This window comes from Martes martes (genome assembly GCF_963455335.1).
Source record: "Martes martes genome assembly, chromosome: 3".
In the NCBI taxonomy this organism is placed as follows: Eukaryota; Metazoa; Chordata; class Mammalia; order Carnivora; family Mustelidae; genus Martes; species Martes martes.
Genome location: NC_137890.1, coordinates 139654170 through 139679658, shown reverse-complemented (window position 1 = coordinate 139679658; position 25489 = coordinate 139654170). Strand labels below are relative to the sequence as shown.

The following is a 25489-nucleotide window of genomic DNA, read 5'->3' as shown; positions in this document are numbered from 1 at the left end:
CCTTTGCTGTGTTCAGCCACTGAGATTTCGGGATTGTTTGCTACAGCACTTGGCCTTCCCTAATAGAGTAACTGATGATGTTAGATAGGTCTCACTACTGCAGAGGTGAAGTGGCCTTGTATAACTGAGTGTCCAGGTAGACAATTGAATGGGAGTCACAGCCAGTATATTGGGGATAGGGCAGTGACAGGGAGAGCTGGAAAGGAGCCAAATCAAAGAGAATAGACTACAGGTTGCACCAACTACAGGCTTCATATCTGATGCCAGCAAAGTACCTAAGAGTGGGGCCAGAGAGCTACCATCAGTGGACACAGATAACACACATTTATGGTGGCTTATCACCATCTCTTCCCCAGTACTACAACAACACAAGTTCTCATATATCCAACACATTTTGAGGAGAAAGAGGAAACTCCAAAAATCTGTTTATCTAAAGAGACCACCTATTCCACCCTTGATAGGAAGTGGAAATTTCAACTGAAGAAGCATTTAAACTGAAAGAAGACTGTTAGAATTGGAAGAGTCCAAGATATCTTTAATTGAAAAATCCAAGATTTCCCATTACCCAGAGTCATGGATAATAACTGATTTTTTTTTTTTGAGATGGCACATTAATTATGTGTGGATGAGTTTGTGACCGTGATGCTTTTTTGCTTTTTATGCTATAGTTATGAAATCTAGTTCGGATTAAAAATAGATGTGCAAAAAGTTTTTTAAAGTGCACATCTATAAATAAAACATAATATTTTAGTACTTTCTATTTCTGAAATTTCAGTAATGGGAAGGAGTACATGATCCTGTCCATGGGGACAGATTCCCCAGAGATGTAGCTCAATACTAAATAGCAAAGTACAGAGCATTGACAAACAGAGCAGTTTCTTTCTGCAAAACCACTTTATTAAAGACATACTTTGTCAAACTGTTATGTGTGACTCTTCCACTTCAATATACGTTGACTAGGAGGATAATTGATTAGCAGTTTTTACCAAGACCACTGAAAAGAATAGAACTTTAATTTCACTTGACAGATTGTTAAATTGGGCTTTTATGCCACCTGGTTAGTTCAAGCCAATTATTCTCATGAATTATAAATATATAACTGCTACATAATATAATATCTTTTAAAACATGAAGTCTCAAAACTTCAAAAAAAATTATGGAAGTAGATTGTCCTAGTGTGTGAGCTACACACCAGGAGCAAAGAGCTGTATTGGAAGCTTTTTGGAAGCTTTTGGAAGCAGTATTAACTGTTTTAGGCCACGAAGACTCCCTTCTTAGGGTATGCTCATCAAATTCTGTTTCTAATGGTGATGGCTTTTCTAGAGATTCACTCATACTTTCTCCCAGAGCTCCACCTTGTGACTAGTGGCCACTAGTTTCAAGGCAGCTGGGTGTAATAATTAAAAGTGCACACTCTGGGGAGGCCTGAGATTCTCCCAGTTCCTCTCTATCACAAGACCTTACTTAATTTTCATAACCACCTGGTATTTTCCACTAATGAATTTACTGGATTTCTCTCACTTTTCTCTCATCAGGAAATAAGTGACATAAAAACAAGTTCTCATTAATTTGCTCACCCCAATACATACATCCAGTTTCTAGAATGGCACTTGGTTCTTAATAGGAATGCAAATGAGCATTTAGGTAATGAGTAAACTTTAAAATTTTGATTATGAAGTCACTTTTCCATGATGAGAAATTCGTGAAGGAAAGTCAAATCTGTGATATTTAATTTATGGACAGTGTCTTGCTATTGATCATTATTTACCAACTGCACTGACTAGTCCAATACAAACAGAGATGGTTCTTAAGAACCATAGTTTACTGAATAGAATACTTTCACATAAATTTGTTTATATAGCAAAGGTAGCTGGATTATAATTGGAGAGTCATTTATTTAGTACTTCTCAATATATTTTCTAGTGTGGTTCTAATGGTACTGTAATTCACATCTTCATTTTTTCCCCTTTAGATTTAAATTATATTTTATATCTTTCAATTGTTAGGAGAGTTATGGATTACTTTATACCTTTGGTTTTAATAAAGGCCATGAGTCTTAATGATAGTGAAATTTTAATAAATTCTTTTAAACTTATCTATATTTTAAAATATCAAACACAGTCATCATTTAGTAATTGAAGGTTTTAGGCCACATTATTTAGTTGCTTATGCAAGTGTGTTGCTAACCAAGATCTTTCCTATTTAAAGACAGGTAATTTTTCTTCTTTAGTTTGAGAAGTCAGAACTAATAAAAACAAATATCACTCTAAATATTAGGTTAGAGCCCAGAACATGTGAGTTTTAAGTTTTGAAATTAGTTTTCTAAACCCTGATGTTAAAATGACTGGATTAAAAAACAAACAAGAAACCTCTCAGAAGACTTTAACTTTTCATCTTATATACAAGCATAGAGTTTTATAATTTGTTTTATTTCCTCTCTTTTTTAATGGAATGAGTGTGAGTAAATGAATAGATCAGATTAGTTTGAAAATTCTTTTAAAATTTCAGTAGAAACGTACTAATACAAAACTTATTATTCACATTGGTTTGAGAGTCTTCAATAGGGAGTTACTTTTAATAGTTCCTGTTTTCCGACCAGCAACCATTGTATAATTTCCCCATTTTAAGAATAGATCACAGTTTGGGGAAATGAATAAATCAACACCCATCTGATTTGTTTAAGAATAATTAAAATAGTGACACAGTTCAAATTATAGTGGCCTCTGGTCTGTAAAGGAAAATGCGGGGGAGACTCCTCCTGTCTTTACTTATCGTTAGGGCTGTGGCATTCTCTGAATTCATTGTTATTGGTCAGTCTTCTCAAGATCACAAATGAGAATATTTTCTTCCAAATGTACTGTGCTGAAGTTGGTTGAAGGGTAGTAAGGATTCCCAAACTGTGCAAGTCTCCTGAAGACACCTCTATTGTGCTTGTATATGCAGAAGGAAAGTGTGGAAAGTGCCAGAAACACTATCAGTGTGAGTGCTACTGCAAGAGGTACAACACTGTGACTTGGTCCTGAGACAAGATGAAAAAAGGAAAAGTTCAATGACAATGAGTTAAGATAGATACTGTCCCATAGTTACTTTCTATATTATTATTTCTAAGAGAAATCAAAATGTTTTGTACTGTTCAAACCTACCTTTTCCTGAATGCTCCTTTACTGCATGAATATCTAAAACAAAAACAAAAGAAAAAAAAACTGAGATGAAGATTTTCTTTTAATTCAGCAAAATTACATTATTATTTATAGCAGGGCTTAGCAAACTATGGCTCATGGATCAGATCTGGTGCTTGTTTTTATAAATAATGTTTTGTTGGAACTCAGCCACACACATCCATTTATGTATTGTCTGTGGCTGCTTTCATGCTACAATGGCAGCGTGAAAGAGACTATATGGCCCCCAACACCTAAAATATTTACTGTCTGGCCCTTTACAAGAAAATTTTGCTGACCCCTGATTTATTGTAATCATTATTATTGCTCACAAACACGTACCCTGCTTTTTTTTTTTTTTTAAACTGAAAATTTTCCATCCGGTCTCAGCACTGTGCTGCAATAAAAATATGAATAAAATATAGTCCCTGCATGCAAGGAACTAAGTTTTGTTAAGATCTGAGATGGAGTTTGTCCAGCAATGATAATCTCTTTAGCCCTATGCAAGGATTTTAAAATCATCACATTCTCACCTTTGCTATCTCAAGAATCTCAGGAAATGAATAATAGCTCCTCCACTCAAAAAATTGGAGGGTGCCTGTTTGAGGACTTTCTACTGTAGAAAACTGTCTCTTTCAAGTAGACTCTATCTATAAATTTGAGCTCTGCTATTTTTAATTTAGGTAAAGATCCAGAGGAATACGTAGAGAATAACTCGGAGGAAGATCAGTAAAGGGGTTGTAGTGGACGAAGTGCCTAGGTGCAGTACTTCTGCCCATTTACTCTTACAGTCTTGAAACATTGTCACCAACAGCAAAACCACATTTTTGAGATTTAAAAATAATACTGCACACTTTTCATAATGCAATTGAAAACATACAGTATGTGTCTGTGTGAAGATACTTTTTAAAGAAAGACTGTAAGAGTTTTTATTCTCTGGATGCAGGCAGTGGGCAGATACAGAAGAAGTCTGTAGAGTCAGAATATTTGGAACATGGTCCTTGATGTAGCCCCAAATGTAGCCCCAATGCTTTTCTTATCTGTAAAAAGGGAATATTATATCTCTTCCAGAGCCTTAGGAAGTTGCTGTGAGGGATGAAAGAGGTGTTCTCTGTATTATAGGAAGACTTACAGCCCTGTACAGACATGAGGTATTTCTGATTTGGTTTTAAAATTAAATGCTGTTGATCACTTGGGCACACTAGTTATTAGGCTTAGTCATGTTTTCCACACAGAGTTGCTATCTAGGCTACTGGGGCTTGAATGTTCGTGCCAATACCTACCAGTTTTTTTCTCCCTCATTCCGCCCCAGTGTCTAATTAGATCACAGAAACCTGACAATTTTTCCTTCCTTGTGTTCCTAGTTCTATTGCTCAAATTACAACTGCCTCCCTTTACATCTGGATGAGTGTGATTCCACTGCAGGTGTCTACAGAGCACATAGGGGTTCCGTGTCTTCTTCCCCATCAAGTTCAACTCTTGAGACGATCCTCGAATGGATCTCTCTGCGAATGGATCCTACATTACTGTCCAGTTTTATTCCCATCACCACCCAATGTGAGCCCTTGACTCTAGCTATGCTCATTCTCAACTGCTGCCTTCAGTCATACTGGGATTTTGTCAAATATGCCTTCCCTTCTCTATTCTCTTTATCTCTTGGGATTCTAAAACCTGGAAACCTTCACCAGCAGCCGGGACCACACCAATTCCTCCTTCTCTTCAATACGAGTATCTAGAAATGTGATTTTTTTTTTAAGATTTTATTTATTTATTTGACAGAGAGAGCACAAGTAAGCAGAGGGGCAGGCAGAGAGAGAGGAGGAAGCAGGCTCCCTACTGAGCAGAGAGTCCGACACGGGGCTCGATCCCAGGACCCTGAGATCATGACCTGAGCCGAAGGCAGAGGCTTCAACCCACTGAGCCACCCAGGCGCCCCTAGAAATGTGATTATTATTAAAAACACATTTCTACTGTTAATGATCATTGTTAACATCCTATCTTAGAAATCTCTGTATTGTTTGCAACTGACTAGAATTTTCTGGCTTAGATTTCTAAAATTAGCATTTTTTTTTTATCACTGCAAACTATGTAGCTCAAGACAAAGTTAAAATATGACTTTTGTAATATAGTATGGCTAGCAACAGAGAATCACATCTACTTACCCACAACAAGAATACCTAAGGCCTAGATTATTTTTTCTGGGACTGAAGATGAATCTTGAAATTTCTGAGTACCAGATGCCAGAATAAGGGTTGTTGGTTAACACTGCTAGTTCCATTTTTTTTTTTTTTTGAGGTTAAACTGCTTTTTTTTGCCCATTAACAGCTAGGGTGACACTGGAAAGTCACAGTCTTTATCATGATTTTTTTTTTCCTTTGTATTAGAGAAACAAGGAGCTGAAATGCCCTCTGACTTGTTTGATGTTGAACAAGATGATAATGTTAGACTCTATCTGAATACTCCCTGAATACTTGGATTTTCAAAGCTTTAAACGCTACAGGGGTGGGTCAACATTAGTCAGGGTAGAATCAAAATGAAGAATTACCCTCTGGCTTTACCCACCTGCTTCCATTTTGCATATAAATCCTTTTTTTTCTTGACATGGGGATAACTGCCATACTCCTTCCGTGATCCTCAGGGCAATGCACAGATGGGGTTTGACATGATCCATCTCTGGCTTCCGAATGCCCCACTTTGACTGATCTGTGGGAGTTCCATCAAACCACTTTATGGTTTCATCTGTGGGAAAATTGTTGACTTACTATGAATTATATGTACAATTATCAAATATACTAAGACCGGAGTGAGCCATAAAAAGCAGCTCCTCAATTAATGAGATTGTCTCCTTATCTGATGCATGCAACTCTTAGGTACAGTCATGAACTCAACATCACAAGGCAGGTATTAGTAAAGTTGCCTTATGAACAGCTTTCTATTTATTTTAAATATATTGTTCTAATTTAGTTCATTTAGAATATCATCTTTCTAAATGTAACAGTTTGAATTTTGAAATATTCCCTATCATTATAATCAATTTAAAGAAATCATTTTCAGTTCTAACTCCTATATCATTGCAAAATAGCTCACTTTCTAAAATAATTTTACAGTGAATTTCTTTAAAAAGCAAGCCACTGGGGTACTGAAGGATGGGGGCAATGAGTCCATCCATGTGTAAGCAATAATGGGAGTGCATTGTCTGAAAGAATTTAAAACCAACAATAAAAGGAACTAAAAGTTGGTCATCTTTTTATTATCACAATGGACTAGAAATTCTAAACAATGTCTGTGGTTGAAACACTCCTCCTTATCAGAGTGGACCCACCCTCCCCTTTGGCATACTACTGTAATAAGTTCTCCATACCAATTAAGATAATTTTCTTTACAAGTACTTTAAATAACCATCAATTACATAGAGAGAAGAATGTCATGCTCTCATTTGATCACAAACCTTGGTTTTTATGAGAATCAAGTAATTCTAATAGTACAGTTTATTACTGAAACACTTCTATAACTCTGTTGTGCTTTTATAACATTGAGGAATAATCTGGGTATTTTCAAATAAATAGGGTTTTATTGTCTCTGACCAAGTCTGTGAACACAAGTTTCCATCCAAGAATCTTCATGATGTGAAGGTAAGTATAAGATAAACTTATTGTTTGCTTGTTTGGTTTTTTTTTTAAAGATTTTATTTATTTATTTGACACAAAGAGATCACAAGTAGACAGAGAGGCAGGCAGAGAGAGAGGGGGGAAGCAGGCTCCCTGCTGAGCAGAGAGCCCAATGCGGGGCTCGATCCCAGGACTCTGGGATCATGACCTGAGCTGAAGGCAGAGGCTTTAACCCACTGAGCCACCCAGGCGCCCCTGTTTGCTTGTTTTCATTTTTGGTATTGTGGGATTATTTAAAAAGACCCAAGTGTATATAGCAAAGGGTTGGCAATATTGTCTTTGGAAGAAATGGCTTAGGATTCATGCCATTGTTTCCAAGAAGAGCTTTCTGGTTTCCAGTTGCCATTTTCATCAACCTTGACCACCCACCATGTATTTATTTATGCCCTCTCCTTTTCTCTACCAAAATCACTTACTGTCACCATCAAACTGAGCATTCAACCAAACCATCTGGACAGAAGAACCAAAAGCAAAAAGCTCTTCTAGGAGAAATGAATTTTCATCCTCATCCTTGATTGTTAAAAGATTAGACCCTACAAAAGAGATAAGCAATAAATAAGCAAGCATTTGTGTTTATGTGTAATACCGTTAAAAATACAGTTAAAAAATACAGTTAAAAATGTCTCCTATATCATAATTTGTAAAGTTCAGTCTTTGCAGAGTGAAAATTTCTGTTGTAAATTAGTGATTTTTGATTAAAAATTTAAAAGTTATGCCACATTTATTAAAAGACACAAGGTTGTACTTAAGAAGTCAAAGCATAGAATGTTAATTTTAGGAAACTTTAAAAATTTATAATTCGAATGCATTCAAAAGGAACATTTTCTTGGGAAAGTGTAGTATTCTGAAACATCATCTTAGGTTTTCAAATTCTATCCTGGACATTGAATTTCATAGATAAACCATCCCCAAACAAGCAAATTCAATAGTATTTATTTTTTCAATGTTTTTTGTTGTTCCTAAAGTTACTAAATAATCAGACAAATGAAGAAAACCACATTGTTTACTGAAATGTCAAGAAGGAATGCATTGAAAGCATTTTACCATCACAAAAGAATTACCTTCCTTTTTGCAAAATTCATGAGCAGCCTCAAAACTCATACTGTTTAGGACTGTAGAAAAACTGTAGCAATTACTTTTGAATTTTATCCAGGGAATAGATGTTTCTGAGCACAACTCTGGGTGTCCAAATGGTTTTGTTTCTATGAACAAAAATCAGTTATGATTTTAGGGTGGTGACTGGGTTCATTTATTAAGATAAACATTGCATTAAATTCTATGACAGACTAAGATAAATATGTGTAATGAGATTTTCATGATAATACTCTGAAAATGTGGATTTAATATAAATGATTATAAAAGCAAGACTGGTTTGTAGCATTTCTGGCAGAAATAATCTTTACCTACACATAACAGGGTATATTAATGCATAACTTCTTAGCCTTAGTTTGGGTGCAGCATGGGTGAGGGTGGCTGTCTTTTGTGTTTATAATTGGTATCCTAAAGTTAGGAAGAACTGGGGGATGTGATTCATAGAAATACTGGAAACTGAATTAAGTCAGTAAGAGGCACTTCTAAATGTACAAAATATGTTCTGTGCAGTGCTGAATATTATAGATTTAGCAAATCATTACCTGCCAATCAACCTATGAGGGAAAATAATGCATTCAGAAAATAACATAGCATAACAAAACATCATTCATAACTAAGGGAAAATTCAGGTGGACTTTGCGTTAGTGGTCAAGCATGAGAATCAAATCCATGCTGAGATCCTAATTGTGTATGACTGTTGGCATGTTACCTATCCTCCTCACACTTTGATTTCTTTATCTATAAAGAGAGAGCTAACAACAACATCTTTCTTACATGAGAAATTTATTAAAATTTTTTTTTTCTTCTAAGTAATCTCTACACCCAACATGGGACTCAAACTCCTGACCCTGAGATTAAGAGTTGCATGCTCTACTAACTGATCCAACCAGTGTGTCCCTACACAAGCAGTTTAAATGAGCTAGTGCCTGACACTTCTTAAGTACTCAATAAATGCAAGACTATTGAAAAGAGAAGGATAACTTTTATGGTGTTTTAGAAGCAGTTACCTTTTCCTTCATACATGCTCTTAATGCAGGTTTCCAGCCTGATTTCTCATTTCTCCTTACAGGTACCCTGTCACGCAGGCAAATCACAACACCAGCTTTGCTTTATACGTGTCCAATCCTTTCTTCCTTCCATGTCTTTACCCAAACTTTCCTGTTCAGAATGCCTCTCCATGTCCCATCATTGTCTGACTACCTCCCATCTATTCTTCAAGGCCAGTCCCCATAGTAATGTCATTCAAGAAGTCTTTCTACTTATTCTCAAGTGGATATGACGTGTTCTCTCTCCTGCTAACCCCCACAACACTTGCTACCTCTTTTCCATCATTTGGTAGCCCTGCCTGGTATAATAGTTATGTGTCTGAACATCACCTAACGGATCAGACAGAGGCTTCTTGAGGGCAGATACTTATTACTTTTACTCATAGCTCCTGCTTAGCACAGTGCCTTGCACACAGTAGGTTCCCAGTATATCTTTTGTTGAGTTGAATAGAATTGAACCTACCAGTAGGTACATGACAAATTGCTCCTTGAAGAAATGACTCACAGGCTGTGCTACTCCAGCGCCCATTGGTGTCAGCAAAAACACAGTCACCCAAGATGGATGACTCATCATCTTTCCAAAAAGTGAAGGAAGATTTGGATCCATCAGACCAGACAAAATTAAGACCATTCTGTGGAGGGAAATTGAGCCATCATTTCCTTGCTAGGAATGCTGGTGGCTTTGCCCACTGCTGTTTGAGCAGCCCTTACTTCAAACATAGATTTATATTTCCACATCTAGACTTCTTTTTCATGGGGTCTAGGATAGCTTGTGAATATGGTCTGACAAAAAGAAATAGAATTATCTGTCACAACAGTATCGTTTTTGGCTTTGGGAGTCCTTGGTTCCCTATCACCATAACTTCCCAGTAAGCAATCGGAGTGAAGTTGATCAATATCTTGTTGTTGACACCAAAACAAATTTCAGATTGATCAAAGACTCATACATGAAATTGAAAACATAAGTGCCTAAGAGAACTTGGCTAAATATTTTATCCTTTTGGTGTGAGGAAAATCTTTTCAAGTCTGATAGAAAATCCAGAGGCCATAATGCAAGTGACTACATGAAGTTAAAACATTCTGTAATGCAAAAATACAATAAACAACTGTAAAATACCATCCTCTCACCTATCCCCATGGCAAGGATTAAAATTTTGACAATAACCAGTATTGATAAGGATATGAAAAAATGACATCATAGTTGTTGGCATGTAAGTCAATACAAACTTTTGGTGGGCAATATGGCACTATCTCTTAAAATTTAAAGTGTGCTTAGCAATTTCACTTCTAGAAATTTATCCAACTTGCACAAAGATGTTTGTATTATTGTAGTTGTGAAAAACTGCAAAAAAACCCCAAATTTCTATTCAGGGGAGAATGATATGGTATATCCTTATGTAGTGCTGTCCCAAAGTATGTGTTAGATTTTTATGTGCTCACATGGAAAGCTGTACCAGGTATATTAAACAAAAAGCAAGTTTAAGGACAGAACATGTAGTATGACCTAATTTTTGCTTAAAAAACGATATAGATATTCATTCACTATATATATGTATATACATATATATGTGCATATGTAGAAAATTTCTAAATTATGCACAAGAAACTGTTTACAAGTGATTCTCTTTGGGGAGTAGAACCAGAGGTTGGGATAGAATAGATAGATTTTACTTTTCAGTACTTTGAGCACATAATACTTTTACTTAAAAAAAAAGAGAAAAGTAAAAATGTCTTCCTTTCCAAAATACATCCCTAGAGGGAGAGAAAACCTACATGTTAAATTCCAAGGGGGTACTGAATTAATGAATAATCACATTTCTAGGCAGGAAGCATGATCCATTTTTCTTGGGGATTTCTTAAATGCAACAAATTACTCAAATGCAGGTACTTGAGTTTAAGATGTGTTCCATTGCCCACATGAGGCAGGATCCCCAGATGCTTAGAAATTTTCAGAGAACCTTTGAAGGGCATTAATTCCCAGAAATTAGGCAAGTGGATGTAAACTCTTAAAAAGGTGTATACCTATGATTGGTAGTCATGGGTTCTTCATAAGGTTGGTCAGTAGTTATTCTATAAACCAATTACTTAAATGTTACATTTACTATAGTTTCTGGGAATTTTTTTGGTGTCAATTTTAGTGGCCATATGACTAAGGAAGTAGATGTGAAACTTACTTATGCAGGGATGTTCCAAGGGATTTAAGATACCTACATCTGCAGTGAATAGTCCAATCCAATGGGCATGTCCTATCCTGTTGAGGATAACAGTGAGGAAGGACTGGTGATACTGATCTGTAATACTGGCCAATTCTGCTCCATGCATTAGGCAGGTTTTTATTGCTGTATACCAAGTTATATTTGCATTAATTATTTTATAAGTTCTGTTCCCATATTCCAAGATATTGGGGACTGGATACATATCAGATGTATTTACACTGTGTCCAGAGGTATCTAGAACAAGAACAACAGAAGACATTTTTAGCATCTGGTTGAGAAAGGAGGAGGCAAAGCTTAGTTTGGATCCCTGTCATAATGGCCCATTCTGTGGTTAACATCAGAGTTTTCTTTCCCAGAACTATTTCAAAATGAGGATAATACCTGAAGGCACAGGTGATTCTTAGGAATGAGAACAGTTAGGAAATTTAATGCATGAGTGACTTTAAAAGTATACACATATAGTTAACCATTTCTAGATTTCCTATTTTTTTATTGTTGCTTTTTAAACTGACCACTTTTTGATGGAACTGATCTTCTTAGGCAGGTTTTATCCCACTGCCTACACCCAGCCTAACACATACTGCTCTGGCAGAACTTAATACTTACTAAGAGAATACTGACATATATTATGTTATCATATACGATGTTGCAAATATAATTTTACAAGTATATATTATCAAATACCACCATTTATTAAATTTGAGATTGCATGATAGTTGTTATCGTGTTTAATGTTTACATGTATAAATTCTAAAAATAAGTTTAAGAATTACATTAATAAACATTTAAAATATACACAGTTCCATAAAGACTTACTATTAATATGTCACCTGTCAGAGTCAAGATTTACAAATTAAAAGGCAAGGTTTTCCCAGACATGATCAGTGATGCTTTCTTTTTCATGAGTGACAGATTATGTGACAGTGAAGCCTGTGTTTTTACATGCAAGGTATTTCCTCTTTAATATGTGGACTTGCCTTTTTGTTCTATACTGTAGTATGTACTAGGATAGGCTAGTTTTAGAAAATCCTAAACAGAAAAACAAGGTAAGGGTTTCTGAACTGTCTGATCCAAAGTAGCTGGGATATTTCCCAGCTGGTTTTATTACATTTGGGGTTGAAAAAGAGCATGATGAGGTGTGGATAGGATGGAAGACCTGAAAATCAATGCTAGTCCTGACTACACAGGGCTAAGTGACCTTGGGAAGATACGTCATCACTCTGAACCTCAAATTTCTGTTCCGTAAGAGACAAATAAGTCCTTCCTTAGAGGGGTGTGGATAGAATTCAGAGATAACCATATAGGGCACTTATTGGAACTTAGTATTTGGAGTATAGTACCTGGAACACAACAGGTGCTCAGTAAATGTTGATTCTGTATGCCAAGTAAAAATGGCAAAATGGGAATTTGACTTTTACCTGAAAATGTGACCTCAACATAATAGTAGTACGTTTTGTGAAACCAAAGTAAAATTAACCTATTTGCCAACCAAATTGTGGAGTACACGTTTATACTTGTTTATTATTTACTAGAGGTCTCTTTGCCAGCCTATGTACCAAGTCTAAAATTATTATTATTTTTTTAACCCAGTATAGTATAGGGATGTCCTGGGTGTCTCAGTTGGTTAAGTGGCTGCCTTCAGCTTAGGTCATGATATCAGGGTCCTGCGATCAAGTCCCACACTGGGATCCTTGCTCAGCAGGGAGTCTGCTTCTCCCTCTGCCTGCCGGGGCCTTGCTTGTGCTCTCTCTCTCTCTGACAAATAAATAAAATCTTAAAAAATAAAAGTGTTTAAAAACCCAGTATAATACCATAGTAGATTTTTAAAATGATAATAATGAGTAAGATTAAGGTAACTGAAGTTTTTCATATATGTGGCCTAAATACCAATTCAACTGTTTCCCCCATTATGTCTCTGTATTTTCACATATATAAAATTCTCTCATTGTAATTGATTTCATCAAACTTTAAGACATAGTGATTTTCAGCAACATAATTTTGCCATCGATTGACCTAAAAAAGAAATATCTGTTGGAAACCAAGTCCCAAATTGGGGCTCTTGACTTTGTCCTTTTCTCCCTGTTATGTGGAAATATTTATCTTTCAGGCAGTTGGACTTTAGGCTCTAAGTCCAATGTAAGCACATATTTATATGGCAAATAAAGAAGCGGAGCAGAATTTGGGCATTTATTGTAGGCTACAAAAATTTGTGTAGTTAAATAATATTTTTAAATAATAATAGACACAACTGTCATTTGTTAGTAAGCTGGCAACTTGCTAAGCATTGTGAGAAAGAGAGAAAGAGAGAGAGGGGGGGACTGTGAGACAGTAATTATCCCACTTGACAGATGCGGAAATCAAGTTCAGAGACAATAAGAAACTTCACTGACAGCTATGTACCGAGGTGGGGAAGGAAGGGTGTGAGCTCCAATGCCTATGCTCTCAACCACAGCTACTTTATACTATATCCAAAAGAACATATACATTGTTAGTCCCAAAAATATCAGAGAGAGAAAGTGGTCAGAGTTTAAAGAAGTGGAAAATTTAAAGTAGAGATCAACATCAAGGTCATAGAATAGAATCATTGCTTTAACTGAGAGACCTTGAATATGTTATTCACTTTTTCTAAGCCTCAACTTTCTCATCTGTAAAATGGGGAGACTTTTACCTACTTTTTTGCCTTAATGCTTCTGAAGCCAAGGCACAGTGGCAGGTGTATCATAAGTGTGTGAGTGCATGGTATATTGATATTTCTTTCCATACAAGACTCTACTCTTCTCATAATACTCTTGCTATAACTGACTGGGTATCTTCTTTGAGTTCCTGACTATTATTACGTTTAAGTGATAACTGTGAATTAGGAAATGGGGCTTCCCTGCAATTGCCTTTCTGGGGATGATACTTAGTGCATTAAAGAGTTCACATGCATGTAACACTACGAGATACAATTAATACTCCAAGTAAGTATATATACAACAGGCTGCCCAGAGTTCCACCCAGCTCCTGCCACAAACTATGGTCTTCTAGAGTAGCATGTAGAGGGAAGCCTTGCACTTGGTGAAAGCATGAGATATGAGCTATTGTTGTTGTTCTTGCTGTTTTTATTTTTATTACTCAGGTCACTTATAGTGCATCTGCCTTGGTCATCAACCCTACTGACTATGTGTAATAGTATGGTATTTGTATTTCACACCAAAATTCACTGGGGGTTCTGATCATCGGCTCTAGAAACATGCTACATGCCATATTTAGCCACATATTTAGCCTAACATTTTAGGTCAATGGATGGCAATTTAGCCACCAGTATTTTTAGGTTTCCAAGAAAGCAGGAAATATTTGTTTATTTCTCTGATTCTTTTCCAACATCTTCTTAATGTCTTTTTCATGACCTGAATATACTCATAAACCCAGAACAAAGTAGTAAAGCCTTTTAATATGGCCAATATGGATGCATAAATGTGCTCATCTCTCAAGTGGTCTCTGTAGTCTTTAGAACCCCACTAAAGGATATAATCCTGGGGTAGTGGAGATTAAATGAGTAATTATATGTAATACTCAAAAAGTAAGTGTCTGGCACTGTTAGCTATGAAAATGACAGTTATATACTATGTAAAACAAATATGGAAGAGAAGAATGGGGCATAGAGATGAAAGGAATAAAAAAGCAACTATTTCTTACCCTGCATTTTTTCACAAACAAACCCATGACCTTCTTTTCCACAGTCTTCAAAATACCATTTTCCAGTGAAATGAAAATTAGGATTACTTGATAGCAAGGCACAGAGAGGAATATGTTTTTGAACTTCAGTGGTATTATGACTTGGAATCTTTAAAAAGATACATATATTTTCAGAAAAATGGTAACATAAAGCATTATTATAACACTGACATTTTTATTAAGGACAATTTTAAAAATTCAAACACAATTATTGCTTTATTTGCATTTAGCAAACCTGGTCATAGATCACTTCATAACCTATAAAATAAATAATTATTGTGATAGTAATTACATTAATGGAACACATGAAAATGATATGTAATTGCATTATTAAAATTAATATATTGATAACAGACTTATAAAAATTTATGCCTGTAAAGTATAAGAAGTAAAAAAACACTTTAGTAAGTATCAAATAGGATCTCTTGCTAAACAATTTCTAAAAGATAAATCTGAAAACTTACATTTATTACATCAAATGGAGACCAGTTAGAGTATGCCACAGGCTTTCCATTTACCCATTTTTCATAATTGTCATTTTGTAACCCTATCCACACATTAGTGGTCTGGCCAAAAAGATTCATAGTAATGAAAGCTGAAAAATACGAATACATTATCAAATTTAATACCATATAAACCATTTGAGTAATCATTGAATTCTGTTTATAGCTGTGATTTTAAATGACAGCAAAACTTAATTACCAATCAAATGTAGGAATTTGTTACTTTGTTCTTATTAAGGTAATACAGTCTCTTTCACGTCTGTTTCAGTTTAAATTGACACACATTAGCTGGCAAAACCTGGGATTTCATCATATCATTAACAAAACTATTTCCAGTGTTCATTCAGTGCCTTTCTAAACAAAAGAGGATTTATCTACTATACTTTAACTGAAGTATACAATTGCCTAAATACCAAATACAAGCGTACAGGTAAATCTAAAGGGATCTTAAATTATATCATGCAATTATAAAAGAGTGTTACTCATGTTACCTCAGATTATTTTAGCCATTTTGAAATAAAGATGGTAAGTATGTCCTTATTTTTTTCCACTGCTACTGGGGATACAAAAGCTTCCAAAAATAAGCAGTTTATAAGCAATGCAATGTACTTTTACAGATGTCATGATATAAGCCTTATAGGTTAAACTGAAAATTTGTGTCATCAGTAACATAATGCTTAAAATATGGATTTGGAAATATTAGTATTTGGGGGAACATTTAAATAAATATTTGAATAAAAATGGTTATTTTTGCCTGATCGAACATTGAGTACTCTACCTTGCTCCACCTCATTTTCAATGGCGACTAGTGTTCCCCCTTCTTCAACACAGAAATCTTGAGCGGATGTCCAGTTCTTCCAATCACTTGGGTCTTTGGGGATTTTCACCAAAAGGCACTTTTGAAAAACATCAAAAAAAGCACTCATTTCCATATTTTTCTAAAAGAGTTAAAAACCTCCCAAAGACACTGAGGATCAATCTTCAGAATTCTTTATAATTTTCTGTAGCAGAAATGACTCATTTTTTTCTTTGAGCTGCTCCAAAGATATGAAAGTAAAATAGAGGACCATCTTTTAGGGTAAGTCAATATTTGCATGCATTTCTATCCAGCAGGAACAGAAGCAAGGATGTCTTTTGTTATGCAGGATATCAGAACAATGTCTTCTGCTCAGTGAAAAATAGTATTCCTTTTAAAAAGGAGCCAGCCTGATTGCAAAGTGTATAGTGGTAGACTTAATTTTTAAAAAATTTGGAAGTAGCAATTAACAGCTTTAGTTCAATTTTATTTACAAAACACTTCTTCACTTTAAATGAGAGAGGAATACTAGGGAATCAAACCACATCGGGAATTTAAATTCATTAATTCCTTGAGTTAGCTGTGTGGTTTGTAAGTCCACAAGGAAGAGTCAAAAAGAAAAAAAAAATGAGCACAGTTGGAAGGGAAGCATGGGCAGACCCAAGGAAACCTAGGACAGAGAAACAGAAAGGAGGGTGGCCAATAGTGTCAATGGAACATAAAAAAAATGCTGTGGGATTTGGCAGTGAGAATTGTTTGTTACTCATGAGACAATCATGTCTGTAGCATGGCAGGGTTCGTCATTACGGGGTGAGAAGTGGAACAGTAACTACTGGGCAGGTCAGGGAGGGTCAGTGAAATGTAAACTTGTTAATAGGGCCAGGTGGAGTCAAGGGAGAGGGAGAGAGAGAAAAGAAAGGCTAGAGGAGATCAGGCAAAGTTCCAGAGAAGTCAGGAGAGACTGTAAACAAAGGATATTCCATGTGAACTATTCTCTTATCAATGAACACAGGCAAACCCAGTCATTGATAGGTAAGATCTCAAGATTTCACCACTGAGAAAACTTCAGTTACAAGATAATTCTAAGCTAGTGTGGAAGCCCACACTTGAGAGAGCATCCTTCCCCATCCTCCTTTGGAAAGACATCTTTCCTCATCCTTTAATTTCTATCTTTCAGTCCCCCAATCCTTCCCCATCATCATAAACTCCCTAAATAGCAGAGAGACTCACTCTTCTTTGAACATCACAACGAAGAAGTTCCCCAGTAAATATTTATGGAACATAATAAAAGCCAACAGACCCCTAAGTAGTTGTCAAATGACATTCTCAGGCATTCTAGATTTAGTCCAATGATTCTCAAAGGGGAGCATTCAGTAATGTCTGAGACATTTTTGGTTGTCACAGCTCCAGGGGGGAGCTTTGCTTTTGGTGGGTAGAGTACAGGGATGCTGCTAAACATTCTATAATGCACAGGTCAGTCCCCTCATAACAAAGACCTATCCAGCTCCAAATATCAGTAGTGCCCAGGTAGTTCTTTCCAGAACACAATCCTGATCATGTCACTTTTTAGTTTAAAACTATTAGGAATTTTCCATAAATACATACATACATAACAAATAAAACTATTAAGGATTGTCTATTGTTTTCAGGATAAAAACCATAAACACTGATGTAGCCTGGAGTTACCGACTAACAGAAGAAGGACATTTCCAATTCTTCTGGTCCTCTTTACCTTATTTGCTTCACAAAGAAAGGGAATTGGCTTTAAAGGATTTTAATTTTATAACAACTATTCCTTTATCTATTTCCTTTCATTTTGTCTCTTTTCTCTAATTACAAAGTCCAATGAGTGGCACACACTAATTATTAGGCAGTCTTATCATTTAATGTGAATTCACCTTGTGTTCTGATAGTCACACTAATGAACCATTCATAAATACCAATGAACCTCATTGGTTCAGTTAGCTCAATAAATCTTTCCAGAAAACACACACATGCTCCCCTACCCTACCTTCTTACTCCCCATCCTCCCATGTTTGCCTCAACCACCATTTACTAGCTTGACTATTTCCTACTACCACAACTTCATCGTTTCATTACCAAACAAACCCCAAAACATATTTACTAACACAGTTTGAAATGGTGTCATTAGTAATTAAAGCAAAGCAGTAAGATGAAGTACAGCACTCTTAATTTTAAATTGTTTACTTACTAACTAATTTGCAAAATGTGATCAAGTTTAACGCATCTCTTAATATCACCGGGAATTAAGGATAGCCTACTGTATTGCAAACAAGTTTTGAACATAAAATTCTTTTTTTTAATCTCAAAGTCATTTCCAGCTCAAAATTTGAAAGTGGAATTTATGACCTTTTCCCTAAACTTTGTCCTTTTCCAGCGTTCTTACTGATGTTGACTGGCAAAGCCAGCCATGTATTTATATAAGCTTGAAACCTGGGAATCTCTTTGCCTTCCCATTCCATCCACTTTTCAATTACCATTTAGACATACATCCCATTTCTCAGAGCCTTCCCCCATTCTTCCCATTGCTGCCACATCACAGTCTCTGCCTTCTCTATCTTAGCCCAAACTACTTCTCTCTAGCCTTGATTATTACAGTAGCTTCCCAACCACTCTTAAAACCTTCCTCATCCTTGCCTTCCTCACATCTGTCTTTGCTATTGTAGCATGAATGATTCTTTTCAAAACTCAGTCCTGGTGTGTCTTTCTTTAGTTAAAACCCTTGAGGGGCTTCCTATTGTTCTTAGGATAAAAACAGAAACTCTTTTTCATTTCACTTTTCACATTCTAGTTCTCTATGCTTCCTTTAGTTTCTTCAATAAGTCCATTCCCTCTCACCACAGGACTTTAGCACACCCTGTACTCCTTTGCTTTTAATGCTTCCTGTCCTTCTGACTACTTCAGTCAGGTTCTTCTGTTAAAAACTTATAGAGAACTATGTAACTCCCTTTCATCACATGTGTTACAGTTACAGAGTTACTTTCCTGATTGGTTTGCTAATGTTTGTTCCCCCTCTAGTCTGTAAGCTACAAAGAGAAGGGATTTTGTTTGTTTTTCCTTACCATCAAGTTATCAATATCCAACATAGTTAAATGAATGAATGAATAAAGTGCTGATAATGTGAATACTTTTTTTTTTTTTTTTTTTAGAAAAGAGGAGAGTATCTTTTAAAGGAAAAGCTATGTTGTGCATGAAATCAAATTTTGGCTAATTCCAAACTAGATGTGCAAAGCAGCCATTAGCACTCAATCCAGATCCTTGTATGAAAATATGTGAATGGGACACCTGGGTGGCTCAGTCAGTTAAGTGTCAGCCTTCCGCTCCAGTCATGATCACAGAGTCCCAGGACTAAGCCCTGCTTTGGGCTCCCTGTTCAGCGGGGAGTCTGCTTCTCCCTGCTCTTCCCCCCACAGCCCTGCTCCTGTTCTTTCTCTCTCCCTCAAATCAATCAATCAATCAATCAATCAATCTTTAAAAAATATGTGAGTAGAAGCATAAGCGTTAACCTGCTACACACACAAGCACACGCACACTTAGAATTTTTTCTGCTTACAGCCCTGCTGTGACAAGTGTCTTAGATGACTCACTCTTTTAGGTGTAATCCAGGTTAAGACTCATATATAATCAAACATAGAAGAGATCATTGATGAAACATTAGAGAAGATGCTTAACTTCTGGTAGCTGAGTTTTAAAACTCTTACAGGTGGATAATTAGTCAACCAACTAGGATTTTTTTCTTAGAAAAAAAAAAAAAGAAAAAATTATTCCCAGGAAAATGACAAACAAGAAGCAAAAGAACTGTGATGTGAAAAATGTCATTGCTACCTTGCAGTTTTCCTTCTGTAACTTTGTTAATCAAGGGAGCAATCCCCACGGGGCTCTCCTTCTCTCCATTTTCAATCCTCCTATTGCCGGTTTTTCTAATGATCTGATAAGCCCACTTATTCCAAGGTGTAGATGACAGATGAGGCAATCTCAGAAATATTGCCCTTAAAAAAAATAGAGTCAAGGCAAAGGTGTGAGACTCAAATGGTGGGATTTTAGCCATCTTAATGTAGGGGAAGGCCCAGTGGGTGAGGACACTTGGGGAACCTGAAACCTTACCCTGGGAAAGATCTCTTTTTTCAGGTAGCCTGCTGAGACAGTATTTTGTAGTCAAATCCTCTGAATGATTCAAAGACTAAGTTGTGCAACTGTTGCATTGCTGGGCAAATATTGGCTACCCATTTGAATAATCGAAGGAGCTTTTAAAAAACACTGATTCGTAGATCCAATGCAGATTAATTAAATCAGAATCATTAGGATGCCCCTGCACCTTGACATTTTTAAAAAGCTTGCACGCTGATTCTAAATATTTGATCAGGGCTGTGAACCACTAATCTAGCCGTTAGTTATCAATAAAGATTTTTTAAAAATTTTGAGCTACACAAGGATTTTTAATCCTGCTCCAATCCTGCTCCAGAAAGTCTTTCTCCTCTCATGTGTGTGTTTGTGCTTTACTCATGCCCCTTTCTATTCCTTTCAAAGGAGGCATTCACTTGCTCTCCTGCCCTGAGTCTGCTCCACCATCACTGCTACCATGCCTTTATACATACATACTCACTATGCTTACACAAGAGAAAACATGGACTGGAGTTCAGCTATGCAGATGAAGAAGTTTGGGGAGAGGATAATAACCAAGTCCTGAACCAAAAACAACCATTGAGAGTTCCTGAGAATTATTTCTCTAATGCCAAGGATTTGATTTGCTATGAATTTCCTTAAAATATCCTCTTTTATACATGGGAGAAATAGTGATTAGTAACTAAAACAGTTGTGTTCATACTTTGGGGTTGCTCACTGTCTGTAGTAAAAGTGTGATTTTGAGACAAGCTAGGCATTCCTTTGTGGCTTTTCCATATAGAGCACTCCAGGATGCATATGTTCTAATAGTCGCAAGGTCAAAAATTGACTGAAAATAAACCAAAACCTTAATATAAGAGCTAAAACTGTAAACCTCTTAGAAGAAACAAAAGAAGTAAAATTTTATGACCTTGGGTTTGGCAACCTTTCCTTAGATATGGCACCAAAAGCATGAATAACAAAAGAAAAATTAGATAAATTGGACTTCATTAAAATGAAAACACTTGTGTATCAAAGGACATTAGAAGAGGCAACCTATAGAACAGGAGAGAATGCTTGCAAAACATGTATCTGATAAGAGCTTAATATCTAGAATATATAAAGAACTCCTACAACTCAACAGTAGAAAGACAAATGACCCTAATAAAACTGGGCAAAGGACTTGAATAGACATTTTTCCAAAGATAGTATACAAGTGGTCAATAAGCACATGGAAAGATACTCAGTATCATTAGCCATTAGGGAAGTCTAAATCAAACCACAATGACATAACACTAGACATGCACTAGGATGGCAATAATAAAAAAGATAATAACAAGTGTTGTTAAAGATGTGGAGAAGGGGCACCTGAGTGGCTCAGTCTGTTAAGTGCTGCCTTCAGCTTTGGTTGTGATCCCAGGGCCCTGGGATTGAACCCCGAGCCGGGATACTTGCTCAGTGGGGAAGTCTGTTTCTCCCTCTGCCCCGCTCGCTGCTTATGTTCTCTCTCTCTCTCTCAAATAAATAAATAAAATCTTAAAAAAAAAAAAAAGATGTGGAGAAATTGCTACCATATAGTTCTGGCAGGCTTGTAAAATGGTTTAACCACATGAAAAACAGTTTACTGTTTCCTCAAAAAGTTAAACATAGAATCGGTATATGATATAACAATTCCATTCCTAGATATATATACCCCAAAGAAGTGAAAACAGGGGCTCCTCTAGATATCTGAATGCCACTGTTCACTGTAGATTTATTCACCATAACCAGAAAGTAGAAAGAACCCAAGTCCATCAACAGATGAAAGGAAAAACAAAATATGACATGGAATATTATTCAGTCATAAAAAGGGATGGAGTACTGATACATACTATTAATATGGATAAACTTTGAAAACATTATGCAGAGTGAAATAAGCCAGAAACAAAAGCACAAATATTGTATGAATTCACGTATATGAAATATCTAGACAGGCAAATTCAGAGATAGGAAACAGATTAAAACTCATCATGGGCTGGAGAGAGGGGAATTGGGAGTTATTGCTTAATAGTTACACAGTTTCTGTTTGGGATGATGATAAATTTGGGAAATAAAGAGGATGGTTGAACAACATTGTGAATGTAATTAATACCACTGAACTGTACACTAAAAAATTGTTAAAATGGCATATTTTATTTTAAATATATGCTAAAACAGTAGAATAGCTTAAAAGAGAACTAATTGTCAAAGATTTTAATTCAAAACTTAGTTTTCGGGGCACCTGGGTGGCTCAGTGGGTTAAAGCCTCTGCCTTCGGCTCAGGTCATGGTCTCGGAGTCCTGGGATCGAGCCCTGTATTGGGCTCTCTGCTCGGCAGGGAGCTTGCTTCCCCCCCCCCCCGCTCTGCCTGCTTGTGATCTCTGTCTGACTTGTGATCTCTGTCTGTGAAATAAAGAAATAAAATCTTCAAAACTTAGTTTTCTGTTGAGTACTTCCTACATTTTTTATATTGAAATGTATAACTGGTAGATTTTATAGTTTGGGAAAATAGGAATCAGACGGAAAATACTATTAAAAATGTATCTCAATACCATAAAGTTTTAGAAAACAACTATATTTTAGAAGATATCTCATAGTGCCACCACATTGTGTCATGGGGCTAATTCTTAAATTCTCATATGAAATGACAACTGTAGGAAAGAGACTAGACTACCAGACTCAAAGGTCAGAAAACCTGAAGCTGATTCTCAACCTGACACTTATTTACTGTGAAGTTCCAGAAAAAGCACACTATGTTATTAGTCTTGGTCTTCTTATATATAAGAGGGGATAACAATTCTGTGTATTTAAACAATTAAATAAAATAAGATATATACCTATGATCACCTAGAAAAACTCTTAGCCACAAGGTGGAAGAAACCCAAATGTTCACTAATGGGTGAGTAGAAAAACAAAATATGGTATATACATATAGTGGAATATAAGTCTCAAAAAGGAAGGAAGTTCTGCAATATGCTCTAACATGGATGAACCTGGGGGACAATCTGCTTAGTAAAATAAACCAGTCACAAAAAGATAAATAATGTCTTATCTGTAGTATCTAAAGTAGTCACATTACTAGGAACAGAAAGTAGAATGGTGGTTGCCAGAGGCTGGGGGAGGGGGAACGGAGGGTTATGGTTTATTGGATTTAGGGTTTCAGTTTTACAAGATGAAAAAGGTCTGCAGATTCATTGCATAACAATGTGAATATACTTAGCACTATTGCACTATACACTTAAAAATGGTTAAGATGGTAAACTCTATATTATGTGAATATTACCACAATTTTAAAAAGTCAATGCCAAATATATATTAGGTGCTCAACAAATGCATGTAAAATCCAAATGGCCCCATATCACAAATTAACAATGAGAAGAAGTTCACGAAGAAGAGAAGGCTCTGCCAAATGTAACTGAACATATAGATTGAAAACTGGCTGTCCACAGTCAAAGAGCAATTTCTTATTAGCATATTAAATTACGACACAGTTTGGGTTTTTCCATTATCAAAGAATGAAATATTTATAATTTGGGTTGCATTTTAATTACTTCCACCTAAGGCCTATAAAATTATTTTATTATAAAACATAAGAAGTGGAGGGAAAGTTTTGGCCTTAATTGGAGGCAGTATCAGAAATAATAAATCTGGTTTACAATATCCCCACTGGCAATTAAAAAAAAAATTTCAATTCTGCATAGAAGCACCAGCTTTATGAGGCTCAAGATGACATTGACTGAGTTACGTTATTAGTGGGTCAATTCACAAGGCGGGGCGGAGCCCTGTGCCTGCTCCAGGCAGGGAAGACACAAAAGGAGAAGATGGAGACTGTACCCTCTGGAGCTGACAGCTCATTTGGGGGCAGGGCCTAGTTACACAGGCTCGCATGCATCATGCCTAAAGAAACAGTCACACAGCACAATGAATGACTCTGTCAATAGCAAAAACTAAGTATACCAATGAAGGGTGGTGCCACGGCTGTTTCCTTATTCTTAGAGGTTTGCTCCTACCTACACTGAAAACTCTATCTTGAAAGTTGTGACCAAAAAAAATTCCAGGTCCTAATGGACAACTCTGGTTTTTCAAAGCCACACCCACTCTTTGATTATGTTCTAAAATAAACATCTAAAAAAACAGAAACAAAGGCAACATTTTGAAAAAGAATTTACCTTATAGTTAAAATATAGCCATCCTCTGGGACATGTTCCGTGTTGTTTTGGGGTATCTTCCTCTTTCTCTATGATCCAAACCTTCTTTCGCTTACAGATGCTAGGCATAGAAACGGAACACTCTTCAGTAGCCCATAGTCCTAGAAGAGTAAATGGGTTTAGAAATGACATGGAACAATTCTGGCTCTTAGTAGGCGTTCTTTATCACATTTTTATGACTGCTGATAGTTTATCATAATTTCTTTAATCTAGAAATTCAACTAAACTGCTAATGGTAGAGTTCTCTAACAATAAGAACAAACTGCGCAGGGTGCTAAATCAGTAAATCTAATTAAAGAATGTAGAAATTTTGCAAATGCAAAACAAACAAACACCAACTAACTAAAATACTACAGTTGAAATCACAGAACTGATTACAATTCTGAGAATATTTGGTTTGATTAACAAAAGAATGCAGAGTAATATTTTTGTTTTAAAATATTCAACTTCAATACAAGGAGAAAGAAGATTCTAAAACAATAAATGATCATTTCTAATTTATAATTCTTTAGAAATACATAGTTTTGAAAAATTAACTCAGTAACTTCTAAGAGAGAAGCAGTTTTTGACACTGACCCTTAAAAAAAAACAGGCACACATAGACATGCCCTCAGGAAGATATATCCCAAAGTCCTTAGCCTCCTGGAAAATGTATTTTAATTTAGAAGAGCTATATTTTCAGCGTAAAGGTTATAGAATGCATTTCATTAGCATTCAAGCTATAAATCCCAGAATAGGGCAAGGATGCATGTAAATTGCAAAGGCAGTTTCAGTTTTCTAGTGTGAGGGATATAAGCCAAAAAATGTTGGCATTTTGAAGGAGGGGCTGAAATGCTATTTTTAATGCAAAGTAGCTTCTAGTCTTCCAGAATCACAAAACAGCCTTTCTGTAGGCTGTTGTGACACCTGCTGGCAAAAGAGAGCTGATTAACAATTGTGGTTTTT

General features: G+C 36.0%; 1 protein-coding gene across 1 annotated transcript in view; it reads right to left on the bottom strand.

Annotated features, from left to right (window-relative positions):
• Positions 1-600: 600 nt before the first annotated feature.
• Positions 601-25489, bottom strand: part of PLA2R1 (phospholipase A2 receptor 1) — a 114137-nt gene continuing 89248 nt past the window's right edge. The window contains exons 20-30 of the mRNA XM_080798307.1: positions 24506-24645; positions 16179-16296; positions 15362-15492; positions 14859-15006; positions 11176-11414; positions 9428-9596; positions 7888-8028; positions 7243-7359; positions 5721-5897; positions 3144-3176; positions 601-3019 (exon numbers count right to left, since the gene is read on the bottom strand). Of these exons, the coding sequence (XP_080654433.1) occupies positions 2805-3019; positions 3144-3176; positions 5721-5897; positions 7243-7359; positions 7888-8028; positions 9428-9596; positions 11176-11414; positions 14859-15006; positions 15362-15492; positions 16179-16296; positions 24506-24645 (1628 nt within the window). The 3' untranslated portion in view covers positions 601-2804. The remainder of the gene's footprint in view (positions 3020-3143; positions 3177-5720; positions 5898-7242; positions 7360-7887; positions 8029-9427; positions 9597-11175; positions 11415-14858; positions 15007-15361; positions 15493-16178; positions 16297-24505; positions 24646-25489) is intronic.